This window comes from Staurois parvus, unplaced genomic scaffold (assembly GCF_062004578.1).
Source record: "Staurois parvus isolate SC_StPar_1 unplaced genomic scaffold, SC_StPar_1.0 ptg000052l, whole genome shotgun sequence".
Lineage (NCBI taxonomy): Eukaryota > Metazoa > Chordata > Amphibia > Anura > Ranidae > Staurois > Staurois parvus.
The window spans coordinates 1,227,544-1,241,830 of record NW_028317848.1 but is presented as its reverse complement, the minus strand read 5'-3'; the positions used below and the strand labels follow the sequence as shown (position 1 = coordinate 1,241,830).

At 40.0% G+C, this 14,287-nt stretch overlaps 1 protein-coding gene across 1 annotated transcript in view; it reads left to right on the top strand.

Moving 5' to 3' along the window:
- Positions 1-14,287, top strand: part of VPS13B (vacuolar protein sorting 13 homolog B) — a 1,305,797-nt gene that overhangs the window by 377,057 nt on the left and 914,453 nt on the right. Inside the window, exons 18-19 of the mRNA XM_089666424.1 lie at positions 4,461-4,595; positions 11,008-11,181. Coding sequence (XP_089522550.1) covers positions 4,461-4,595; positions 11,008-11,181 — 309 coding nt within the window. The remainder of the gene's footprint in view (positions 1-4,460; positions 4,596-11,007; positions 11,182-14,287) is intronic.

The window sequence follows — 14,287 nt, the reverse complement described above, 5'->3', positions numbered from 1 at the left end:
ACCCTGTTGGCTGTTATTAGTAACCGCTTGAGTCACATGTAACATCAATTGTTGATTTTGGTCACAGACTTTGAACACAACTCTGATAAGCAGAACTTAACCACTTGCCTTCCTGAGGATTTACCTCCCTTTATGACCAGGCCATTTTTTGCTGTTCGGCATTGTGCTATTTCAACTGGTAATTGCGCGGTCGTGCAATGATGTACCCAAACAAAATGTATGTCCTTTTTTTCACACAAATGTAGCTTTCTTTTGGTGGTATTTGATCACCTCTGTGGTTTGTGTAAAAGTTATAGAGTCTACAAACTATGGTATACAGTCATGGCCGAAATTGTTGGCACCCTTGATATTTTTCCTGAAAATCAAGTATTTCACACAAAAAAGGTATTGCATTAACACATGTTTTGCTATACACATGTTTATTCCCTTTGTATGTATTGGAACAAATATAAAACAGAGGCAGAAAAGCAAATATGACATAATGTCACACAAAACCCCAAAAATGGGCTGGACAAAAGTATTGGCACCCTTAACTTAATATTTGGTTGCACACCCTTTGGAAAACATAACTGAAATCAGTCGCTTCCTATAACCATCAATAAGCTTCTGACACCTCTCACCCGGAATTTTGGACCACTCTTCCTTTGCAAACAGCTCCAGGTCTCTCTTATTGGAAGGACACCTTTTCCCAACAGCAATTTTAAGATCTCTCCACAGGTGTTCAATGGGATTTAGATCTGGGCTCATTGCTGGCCACTTCAGAACTCTCCAGCGCTTCTTTGCCATCCATTTCTGAGTGCTTTTTGACGTATGTTTGGGGTCATTGTCCTGCTGGAAGACCCAGGATCTTGGACGCAAACCCAGCTTTCTGACACTGGGCCCTACAGTGCGACCCAAAATCCTTTGGTAATCCTCAGATTTCATGATGCCTTGCACACAGTCAAGGCACCCAGTGCCAGAGGCAGCAAAACAACCCCAAAACATCATTGAACCTCCACCATATTTTACCGTAGGTACTGTGTTTTGTTCTTTGTAGGCCTCATTCCGTTTTCGGTAAACAGTAGAATGATGTGCTTTACCGAAAAGCTCTATCTTGGTCTCATCTGTCCACAAGACGTTTTCCCAGAAGGCTTTTGGCTTACTCAAGTACATTTTGGCAAACTGTAGTCTTGCTTTTTTATGTCTCTGTGTCAGCAGTGGGGTCCTCCTGGGTCTCCTGCCATAGCGTTTCATTTCATTTAAATGTCGACGGATAGTTCGCGCTGACACTGATGCTCCCTGAGCCTGCAGGACAGCTTGAATGTCTTTGGAACATGTTTGGGGCTGCTTATCCACCATCCGGACTATTCTGCGTTGCAATCTTTCATCAATTTTCCTCATCCGTCCACGACCAGGGAGATTAGCTACAGTGCCATGGGTTGCAAACTTCTTGATAATGTTGCGCACTGTGGACAAAGGCAAATCTAGTTCTCTGGAGATGGACTTGTAACCTTGAGATTGTTGATATTTTGCCACAATTTTGGTTCTCAGGTCCTCAGACAGTTCTCGTCTCCTCTTTCTGTTGTCCATGCTTAGTGTGGCACAGACAGACACACAATGCAAAGGTTAAGTGAACGTCTCTCCTTTTTATCTGCTTTCAGGTGTGATTTCTATATTGCCCACACCTGTTACTTGCCCCAGGTGAGTTTACAGGAGCATCACATGCTTGTAACATTCTTATTTATCCGCAGTTGTGAAAGGGTGCCAATACTTTTGTCCAGCCCATTTTTGGAGGTTTGTGTGACATTATGTCGAATTTGCTTTCTTTCCTCCCTTTTTTTGTTTTGTCCCAATACACACAAAGGGAATAAACATGTGTATAGCAAAACATGTGTTAATGCAATACGTTTCGTGAGAAATACATGATTTCCTGGAGAAATATCAAGGGTGCCAACAATTTCGGCCATGACTGTATATATTGGAATTTACATAGCTTTTACTTTTTACTTTCTGACTGCCTATCACGTTTCTTGAGGTGCTAAAATGCTAAAGCAGTACAACTCCCCCTCAAATGACCCCTTTTTGGAAAGTAGACACCCCCAGGATTTTGCAGAGAGGCATGTTGAGTCCATGGAACATTTTTTTGCCACAAATTTCTTGAAAATGACGATTTTTTTTTTTCAGTTACACAAAGTTGTCATTTAACCACTTCAAATCCGGAAACTTTCACCCCCTTCCTGTTCAGGCCAATTTTCAGCTTTCAGTGCTATTTTGGTGGTATTTTTGAACCACTGGGATTTTAATTTTTTTGCTATATAAATGAAAACGTCCAAACATTTTGAAACAAAAGTGTTTTTCTTATAAAATTTTGCAAATAAATAATCTTTCTTCATAAATCCTGGCCAAAATGTATTCAGCTATTTTTTTGGTAACTTCACACAGAGGTCCTGTACAGCGATCAGTGTTCCGCTGTGTCTGGAGAACACAGCGGGCACCGGATCGCAGTGCCTTGCACTCCCACGGAATGCGGAGGCCATTTATAAATGGCCACCCGCTCCTGCACTGCTCCCGTCCGATTGTTTATGTACATGAGCTGGACGGGAAGTGGTTAATGATATATGTGGAATGACACCCCAAAACACATTCTTCAACTTCTCCTGAGTATGGGGATACCACATGTGAGAGACTTTTTGGCAGCCTAGCTACATACAGGCCCCAAAAACCAATGACCATCTCTAGGCTTTCAAAGGGCATATTTCCTCATATCACTTTCCCACTACCTATCTCAGTTTCGAAGGCTCTAAAATGCCAGGATAGTACAAACACCCCCCCCCCCCATGACCCCTTTTTGGAAAGTAGTCACCCCAAGGAATTTGATAAGAGGCATGGTGAGTATTTTACAGATATCATTTTCGTCACAAGATTTTGAAAAATAAAAAATGTATTTTCTTTCTTCGATATCCAAAACCATCTGCAAAATACTCACCATGCCTCTTAGCAAATACCTTGGAGTGTCTACTTGCCAAAAAGGGGTAATTTGGAGGGGGGGGAGGGCTTCTACTATCCTGGCATTTCAGAGCCATCACCCACTCTTGAAGGCCAAGCCTTTTCTGACACTTTTTGTTTACATGAAAAAACCCATTGTTTGCCAAAACCTTACTATTCTCACCGTGTACCCTCAAAATCTTTCAATAAAAGCCTTGTGTGCCCCTCTGCTCTCCACGTGTGTTCTGTCCCACCTACACCTCCATCACAAATTAATGAAGGCAACACCTGTTTTTTTGGATGAGTGGAGAGGGAGTGGAACACCTGTCAGGTTTTTATTGCTGTCTGTTCCTCCATTAGGGAGATCTGTCCTATTTAACATTATCATTGAAAGTGAAAGTAAAAGAAACTCCCACATTTTGGGTTGTCCCCAGAACAGTAATAGAGGGGAAATCTTCTAGTGGGTAAACTAGTTCTTGTGACCCTGGTAACAACCAGGGATTATCTCAGTTTTGGATGGATTTCTTCTCTCTTCCTATTTTGGCTGCGGGACAGGAAGTGAAAGGAAATCTCTCCAATGGGACACAAATGGCACCGAATACATAACTGGTGTTACAACCGTCTCTTAGTCTATGCAAAATGAAAAAAAAAGTGTTGCCTTTAGTTCTACTTTATGTTTGAATGATTATATTTTGTGAGACCTGGGTGAAAAAAAGTTGTGTGACTCTAGAGCAGTAATGTTCAACATTTAATTTGGAGACTTGGAATCTTAAAAAGGTATACCATTTTGAGACCTCATAGAGCACATTCTTGCACATACACACTGTTGCACATGTGCACACAGTTAAGGGAAACATACTAAAATGCAATACCTGTCACTGCTAACTTCCGATTACTAGCTTTCTGGGTGCTTTTGGCCTCAACATTTTGAGTCACTACTCCAAACCTCAAAATGCTTGCTATTTATACTTGTTCTAGCACAAGTGACTTTTTATAAAGCCTGCAGAAATATATTGAAAGTTAATACCACAGAATAGATACTAAATTATGTATACAAAATTTCAGCACCCTGTTCTCCAACATTCCAATTAGAAGTTTTCAGAATTAAGCCATGAGTAGAGTTCTTGTGGTTTAGTTTTCTTAGCCTTTGATTTATCCCACAGTAGTGATTTTGTTGAGTTCAGTGTTTTCGAACATGAAAAAAGCATTTTGGTTTGCGTGCCCTGGGTGTTACTTATTTCTTTACACTGCTAACTGTAGCTCTCTTCCACTGACACTTCTGCCAAACTATAGACACCTGCAGAATTGCAAAGAGTGCTATTTTAAACACTGTGGGAATGTTTTGGAATTAAGATTGTTTGAACATGATTCCAATCTGCTGTGTGATGTTAGTAATTAAAAAAAAAATGAAATGATTGTGTTACTGTCCAATCGAATGAATATTAAAGCATATTACAATTCAACAGGCTAGTACATTTGCAGCTTTCTTTTATTAGGTGTGAAATCCAAGAATGCGCTGCCAACTCTGGAGGGTTCTATCCAGAATGTCGAACTGAAATTCTGCAGCACATCATTGGTCAAATGTGTCTCCGGGACCCTGGGATCAATAAAAATTTGTGCCAAAGCCCCAGGTATGTGCAGCTGGACCATATAAAACTTTATTGCCTGTATAGGAGAATTGGCCTTACTTTTTACAAGGAGAGTTACTGAACAAGAATTTATTCATTGTTCCTATGAATCAGAAAGATTTTTTTTTCTGGGTATTTTTAATTTTTTTTATGCCAGGATAATACATTTACACCACTTCTGACTGGAGTTTGTTTATCAAAGAAGGCTCTTGATCATACAAGTGAAAGTAACATTGACTGTTCTGGAATTATTTATAATAGTCTTTGGTTTATAAATCCCTATTTATATGTGGTGAGTTGTGTAATGTATTTTAATTAGAGAAGAAATGATTACTAATCCATTGCACTTTAAGTACACATTGGCAAGAACTACAGGTGATTCTCTGTGTTGAAGACAAGACCACCACAGTGTTTTGTGGGAACTTTACCATAAAATGCAAATTTTTATCCATCCTTAGCCCCTGTGCACATCTGTGCATTTCGTCACTCAGCAATGTAAAACAGGAGGAATCCTATCATTGTCCTTGTGGACACTATGCCAATGTCTTTGTGTACACCCAGCCCTGTAATGTCTTCTGGCAAATTACAATTGTTCTGCCCTACTCATTAAAGCCACATTGACCTCTATGGGGCTGTCTTCCTTCATCTTCGACAACACAGTGCAGCTCTATTGAAGTCTAAGGGGCTATAATGTCCAGGCTCTTTCAGGACAGTGAGACTTGTGGCACTGGATGAAAGCACCGGGGGCCACAGTCGTCAGATCTAGGTAAATATGCAACTGTGGAGAGGGAGGGTGAGCTAGGTTAGGCAAGTGGAAACCAACAAAAAGGATTTGAGAAGAATCCATAGCATAAAAAAAACCCACAAAAATGCAGCTTACAAACTTTCAGACAAAGTAATATTAAAGTGTATGTGTAGCAAACGTTTTTTTGGCTGTGTGGGAAAGAAATGGCATCCCTATACTTAGATCCATCCTTTTTTTTTATTTTTTTGTTTTTAAATTTTTGTTTTGTTAATATGACCCTTATCATTTGGACAGAAAGTGATAGAAACCAAAATGTTACACTTTTTGCCAGAACAGGAGTTGAGGATAAATCTTCCAGAGGGACACTTGTTTCATAGTCAACCATCTGAGGTTGGTTATAGAAAAGAATCACCCACCTTTAAAAATCACATTTTGTTGCTTTGCAAACAACTATGGGTGGCAAGGCACTGTTTTCTCTTCAGGGTGCAAAGCAACAAAATGAGATTATTTTAAGGGGGGGGGGGCGATGCTTTTTTATACCCATTCTTGGACAGCTGTCTCTGAAATAATATATACATATATATTGTATATATACAACGGCCACTTTATTAGGTACATCTTGCTAGTGCCAAGAAAATATCCCCTACTCCATTGCATCACCATCACCAGCCTGGATGGATCCATGCTTTCATGTTGTTTACATCAAATTCTGACCTCTGGCATCAACAGGGCATTTTCATCCACACAACTGCTGCTCACTGGATATTTTCTCTTTTTTGGACCGGTCTCGGTAAACCCTAGAGATGGTTATGCATCAAAATCCCAATAGATCACCATGTCTAGATGCCTAAATTCATTGAGTTGCTGCCATGTGATTGGCTGATTAGCAATTTATGTTTTCAAGCAATTAAACAAGTGTACCTAATAAAGTGTCTGGATATATATAATGCATCTGCTAAACTCCACATATTTGCTTGGCATATAGAGTCTACTGTTGACACTAATCATAGATTAAAGTCTCTCATACTGATTCCATTGTACAGAGTTTTGGGGTCAAGTAGGCCAAACTGTTACAGGGTTAGTTCACCTGTATCAAAAAAACCTGTTTATGCAGTTAAGGGGCTTCTGTAGATAAAAAAAAACCACAGCTCTGACCAAAGTTGAATAATTCCCTTGCTATGTAGGTCATTGTAGGGCCTTACTGGAAAACCCCCAGGACATTGCTAGGACATAGCTAAGAGAGGCCCAGCCATTACTGTTCACCTCCACCATCACAGGAGTTAGCTCTTTCTTTGATTCATACCCCCTCACATGTGCTTTTTCTCCCCTGATGCAGTAGCTCTGAGCTCTGCATTTGAGAGCTCACACCTGTGATAGCAGAGGTGGACAGTAGTGGTTAGGATTCTCTTAGCAATGTCTTAGCAACATCCTAGGAGTTTTCCAGTTGCCTGATGAAAATGTGGGCTGCGTTTGCTGATGCCCTTATTAAAATGCTAGTGGCCTGGTTGTCCCTGGCATGAGCACTTTCAGTCACGGACTTGAGACTAGTGTAATAGCCAGCAAAGTCAAAACTCTTCATTATGGACTTTTATGCAGTGACTTAGAAAGTTTAAAAGCCAAAGGATAAACAAGGCTGGCAGTCTACTGGCATTTTGACCAGATCAGCAGCAGCAACTCCACTATTTTTCATGACAAGTTTCTTTGAAGGATAAGTTCACCTTTTTCAGCATGTTACCTGTTACAACCATATGTAGGGTGTAATATGTAACGTGTTAAACATTTGCCTCCTCTCTTCACAATTTCCTGCCTCATTGTGACAGTGGGCCCACTGTCACAATTTGAAAACAGCGCGGCCATGTGGGGCTCCACCCACATGGCCATGTCATTCATTCACAGGGTTCTGTGAATGAATGCTTACGAGTACCATCAGCCTTTGCAGCTGACAGCTTGTAGCTTTCGATGAACTGCGAGGGTGCTGGCGAGTGCTGTCGTAGTTCATTGAGCTTCCTGAACCTCAGTAACTGCCTGCCTGTATCGGAGATAAGGACAGACAGTGTACTGACAGTCTGCAAGATCCTGACATTGCACCCGCAATGTCCTGATCGTGGGTGCAATGCTGCACAGACTCTCAAGCAAAAAAATAATAACTGCACATTTTTTTTTATCTGGGAAAAAGTGTGCATTCATTATTATTATTATTTTAAGGTAAACGTATTCTTTAAGATTGATATTTTCTGTTGGCCTACAGCCAGAAAACAGAGTTACTTTTACCAGAGAGCTAATATATCAATGATCACTGTAATCAATGAAACAATAAAATAATTAGTGGTGCAAATTCTTGCAAATTTATTTTCATAGATGATAATGCATTGGAGCGATGCCAGGATGATAAACCCATGACTGATTTAAATTTGCAAATACAATGGAGCCAGGAATATTATCTGGAAAGGGAATGTCACCGCCTGAGTTTTTATGAGCTCAGTAAAATCTTGACTATATTTCCGATTTTAATTCTCTATGAAATTGAATAGCGCATTTTGAGCCCGAGAGGATCATTTACACATAAGCTGCTTTCATTAAATCTGTTTAATAAACTGCTCAGTTTTTACCCTTCTGCAAAATATTAAATGAACTTGTCACAACAACACAAATAAGTTCCTTGCCATTTTTTTCGTGAACTATTTTTGTAAACACAAAGACTATTATTCATAGCATATATATATATATTTTATTTTTTTTTAAGGTATTCTATGGACATTGCATACACTTTTATTTTATAAAATCAGCATTGTAATAACAATACAAATAATAGTTATATTTGACAATCCAATATAAAGTTACTTATAAAATCTACTTTCATGTTGTGAGTGCTGCCAGTCTGCTGGCCTTCTGTTTCCACAACTTCCTGGATTCCCTGCATTTTATGCAGTTTTTCCTCTGCTGTTTGCGTTCAATTTCTAAGGACTACATATCCCATGGTACCTTGCCTGCAAGCAGTGATTCCTGAAACTCCTTCTCTCAGCAGATCTGTAGTTCAGAGGGCAGGCTCTGAGGCATGTGTGACACAGCAGTGCCTACTCACTGGGGAATAGTAAATACAGTTAGGTCCATATATATTTGGACACAGGCACAATTTTAGATTTTTTACATATTCACCAAAACATGTTCAAGCTATAGTTTTATAATGGATATGGGCGGAAAGTGCACACTCTCAGGTTTAATTTGAGGGTGGGTACATCCAACTTGAAGGAAGGGTTTAAGAATTAGAGCTCTTAAGAGTAGCCACCCCCCCTTTTTCAAAGGACCAAAAATAATTGGACAATTGAATCAAAAGCTATTTTATGGCCAGGTGTGGGCTACTCTTCGTTATTTCTGCATCAATTATGCATGTAATAGGTCTGAAGTTGATTCTAAGTGTGGTATTTGCATTTGGAATCTATTGCTGTGAACCTACATTATGCATTCAAAGGAGCTGTCCATGCAAGTGAAATAACCCATTCACAGCATCTAGACAAGTGAAGGACACTCTCCAGGAGGTGAGCGTATCATTTTCAAAGTCTACAATCAAGAGAAGACTTCACGAGAGCAAATACAGAGGGTTCACTACAAGATGCAAACCGTTCATAAGCCTGAAGAACAGAAAAGCCAGATTAGACTTTGGCAAAAAACTTCTAAAAAAGCCAGACCAGTTCTGGAAAAGCATTCTTTAGATGGATGAAACTAAGATTAATCTTTTACCAGAATGACAGGAAGAAAAAAGTGTGGAGAATGCTTGGAACAGCTCATGAACCAAAGCACACAACGTCCTCTGTACAACATGGTGGAGGCAGTGTGATGGCATGGGCATGCATGGCTTTCAGTGGCACTGGATCGTTGGTGTTTATTGATGATGTGACAGAAGACAGAAGCAAACGGATGAATTCTGCAGTGTTTATAGATATTCTGTCAGCCCAGATTCAGCCAAATGCAGCAAAGTTGATTGGATGGTGCTTCACAGTACAGATGAACAATGATCCAAAACACACTGCAAAAGCAACCCAGAAACCTTTGAAGGAAAAGAAGTGGAATATTTTGCAATGGCTGAGTCAATCACCTGATCTCAACCCAATTGAGCATGCATTTCACTTGCTGCAGGCAAAACTAAAGGCAGAAAGACCCACAAACAAAGAACAACTGAAGACAGCTGCAGTTAGAGCTTGGCAAAGCATCAGAAAGGAGGAAACCCAGTCTTTGGTAATATCCATGGGCTTCAGACAGTCATTGCCAGTAAAGAATTCTCAACAAAATATTAAAAATTTACTTTTTATTTATGATTATATTCAATTGTCCAATTACTTTTGGTCCCTTGAAAAAGGGGGGATGGTTACTCTTAAGAGTTGTAATTCCTAAACCCTTTCAAATTTGGATGTACATACCCTCAAATTAAACCTGAGAGTGTGCACTTTCAGCCCATATCCATTATATAACTATAGCTTGAATATGTTTTGGTAAATGCCTATGTCCAAATATATATGGACCTAACTGTATGTGTTACAGAATTCAAGGATGTAAATGTGTGAGGACCTTCACAAAGTAAGTATTCAAACTTCAAGATCATTCAAAGTATTAGGAGTAGGCTAGAAATAATTGAAATACAGTATAGAAATGAATATAATGTATGACAAATTTTTAACCACAGATGCACTTTAAGTACCTGAAGCCAAATTAATTGCTATAGTTAAATTGCAATCAACGAAAGCTTATATCAAACTATCATAATGAATACTTACAAGCTGTGGCTTCCATATGGAAAACATATTTATTCTTTCTAATCATTTTTTCATTTTCAAAATGTAAGGATCCAATCACAATGCATAAAATATTGTCCGATCATTGAAATAGCTTGTGTTTAATGTCACTCTGGCGGAAGAGTAGAAGCAAAATATGTATAATTACCAGTGGACAAAACAAAGAAAGCTGTTTTGACGGTCACATGTGTGTCTGACCGTCCTCTGATTTCTGTAAACCGATTAGGTCTCTTAGTAAAAATGCCAAGGTTTGTGCCATTATAACATAGGACTATGCACTGATTTGAATGTATTCCTTTGCCCTGTGAGTAGGCACTGTTGTGTCACACATTTCACCGAGCCTGCCTTCTGAACTACAGAAGTGCTTAGAGGAGGAGTTTCAGGAGGCGGAGTCAGTACAGGAAACATGGCTGGAAAGCAGCCATTTTTTTCTGTTTTTTGTATCCCTATAGGGGATCAATATACTTATTTCCTACCATGGTCAGAAGGACAGGAAATAAGCAGAAATCTTTGCAATAGTGATGTAAAAAGCAGTAAGAAGTTGACAGAGGTTTTAAGTCTTTCCCACCATGATTTAAGAAACCTTACCGTAGTTCTACTGTAAACATTTATCTTCGCCAATTAATGCTCAGTTGTTGTCAGTGATGCAACATCGTATATCACTCTTAGCAGCAATGCAAACAAAAATGGAGGAGATCTGTACAGTAGTGTAATGGTTCTCGATATCCATAATGAAGTGACGTACTAACCATGATCCACCATCCATAAACACAACTGCTTTTACATGTTACATCAATGATGTTCATGAATTTAAGATGTAAAATATCCTTATTATACATAGTGTGTATGTAATATGTCAGTTTGTATATTTATGTTCGCATAGGTGACGCTGGGAAGGAGAACCTAATCCCCCTGATTCAGGGACCCTCTGACACCAAAGACCTGCACAGGAGCAAGTGGCTGAAAGAGACCAGAAAACCTGAGTCTATACTTGGTCCAGATCTGATTGCCTTTACAGTCCAGGTTCCAGAGCAGATGGACTACTGCCACAGCTCTGGTAAGTGTAAAACCTCTACAACGCTGCGATCATATTACATCCTGTTACTGCCTGCCACTCCCCTGGGAGATTTAATACAAAATGTGCCAAGTGGCAAAGTATATCTGTTTCACATATATTGCTGCAGAATTGCTTCCCCATTCATTCAGAAGTCTTTTTTTCACTTCTATAAATGTTTTTTAAGCTCTTATAATCTTGGCCTATTGGTTACTGTTTGTGTTTTAGCACTTCTGAATTTTCTGTGTCATACTGGCTTAGGTGTGACCAGAGCTTGTAGTGTTTGCTTTCCTGCTCTTAGCTTTGGTCTGTAATATGGAAAACAATGATTAACAAAAAAAATACAGCTTTTGTTTTTCAGTTGTCATTTTATATGTTATATTTACACACTGTGCCTGAGGCAGAGGATTCCGTTTGTGATATTATGTTTTATACTCTTTGCACAAATCTTGGCTTTCACTATTCTCAGCTTTATATGGCCATGTTTATCTACCACAGTTGTTTAGGCCATGTCCACAAGACCATCGTGCCTGACCTCTGTGACATCACACATTATCTTTTTTATTTTTCCTTCCCTAAATGCACTTGCTTGTCCCTCTGTAGGGTATTATACCAAAAATCTAATACCTTGAATCAGGTAACAATAGGTATTTAGAATTCCACACAATGACTCTGCCAATCCAGTACATCTGGTCCTTATTATGTGTAGAAGAATAAAGGATGCGTACGTTAAAAAATAGAACCAAAAAATGGAGGAAATATCACACACTCAAAATTCCTTATACATTTTGTTAACTTAATTACCCTTTATACATACCTAACCTAACTTTAAAATAGACAATTGTCATTCTCCATGGAGACTCATCAGTTATTAAACCATAAATGAGTGACGCTGGTTACTCATTTATGGCTTAATAACTGATATAAGCCTCCCAGTTGTATTATGGCACTATGTCAGATATTTATGTATACATAAAGGTCATAGCATTTTTAATGAAATTTGTAATTTTTTAAGTGGATTTGATGGTTAATTTAAAAATAACATAACATGTCCTCAAAAGGTAAAATTGCACTTTTCTTCTGACATTGTAGTTTTAGGTAGATGCTGATGACTGAATTTACCAACTGGCTTCTGTGGCAAATTTTTCCACAAGAATTCCTGGCTGTAGCCTATAAATCCCTACTTCTAGATCAGCCCTGGTCTCTTACTACTTCTGCTGTGTGTTCCAAAAAGGAAAACATTGGATTCTACCTGTCTTCTACCTAAGCTAAAGTTACTTTTTTGTTGGCATATTAACTTTTTATAAACAACAAACCTAACAATTTTTCTGCCTCTAGATACCTTTTTAAAGTGTATTTAAAGCCTAAGCTTAGTGAAAACAATTTTGTTTTACAATATCAGCACAAGGAACAGTTCTTAAAATCGATTACAAATGTCTGTTGTGCTGCTGATTTAGTTGAAACCTTAAATCCTCTGATTCCCCCCCCCCCCCCCACAGTTGATGATGGTGTAAGGGTTAATATGAGCTGGTATATGCACGTGTCAAGAGTTCCGACTATGCCTGCCCTTTCCACCCCCCTCCTCCATTCATGGAAGCTGTACTATAGCTTCCATGAATGCAACATGCTCTATGAATGGAGGATAGTTGAATGAATTAAGGATTACCACTGCGGATTGGGGGGGAATCAGAGGACTGAATATTTAAACTAAATATGCAGCCAGCAGCACAAGGGACACTTTGCATTGATTTGTAAGTAAAGGCCCTTGTGCCGATTTCTTAAAACAATGTTTTGACTAAACCTTGGCTTTAGACCCAAGTACTAAATTAGGATATTTTGCAGTTTATTAGTCCTATGTTGTGGCTGCAAAACATTTTTTTTCTTTAATTCCACCTGGTGATCCTGCCAATAACACACTTCTTGTTTTAGAGCAGGGGTATTGAATTAAAATTCACCAAGGTCCGGGCAGTAAAATTTTCATCCATCAGAGGTCCGAATCTCATGTAGGCCCCTGTGGTGCATTTTTGTGTGCACCAAACCACGTGTTACTGTGGTGTAATTTTGAAAAAAAAAAGGGACTTCTTCATGTTTCTCGCAGGTAGTGCGCCCCATTAAAATGAATGGGCTGACCTACACACGATGTGTGCACCAAATGCACATATGCAGATCTGAGTCTGTTCTTACATCAGTGTCCTCAATCCCCACTGAACATTACAGCCCCCTCCTCATTCACAGCAAGATCCCCTCATGATGAGTGTCCTCAGCCCCCTCCATGCCTTTCTCGCACTTCCTTGACATCAACCCCTCCCCCTTCTTCTAAAAGTACTGTCCTCTGCCCCTTCACTGCAGAGTACTCCACCCCTTTTTACATCATCCCCCCACATTAATGTCCTCAGCCCCCCCCACGTTACTGTCCTCAGCCCCCCCACTTTACAGTAATCAGCCCCCCCCCCCGCATTACTGCCCTCAGCCCCCACATTACAGTTCTCAGACCCCCCACTTTAATGTCCTCAGCTGCCCCTGCATTACTGTCCTCAGCCACCCCTCATTACAGTTCTTAGCCCCCCCCCCACTTTAACGTCCTCAGCCCCCACACACCGCAGACCTTAGCCCCCCACATTACTTTCCTTAGCCCCACCCACTTTAATGCTCTCAGCCTCTCCCCCACATTTCATTTCTCAGCTCCTTCACTTTAATTTTAATGTCCTCCCTCCCACACTACTGTCCTCAGTCCCCTATCATTACTGTTCTAGCCCCCCCCCCCCCAACATTCAGCCCTCAGTCCCCCCACATTTAGTCCTCGACTCTTTTTTACATCGGCTCCCCTTCACTCTAATGTCCTTAGCCTCTTTAACTGTGCCCCACCCACAAACACTCATACCTTACACAGACGGTGATTGCTTGCTAAAACTACCCTTCATCCTAGCAATCAATTACCTGCTTGTTAAACTCAGACAGCTTCCCCCCTCCATCCAGAACTGTCCTGTCTCTTGCTGTCAGCTCTGTGAGGATGACCACAAGATGGCTGGGGAAAGAATAGGCTCCTAAATGGCAGGACTGCATGGGTCCAGATGGGATAGTGACTCGGTCCTCATCTGGATCCCGGTCC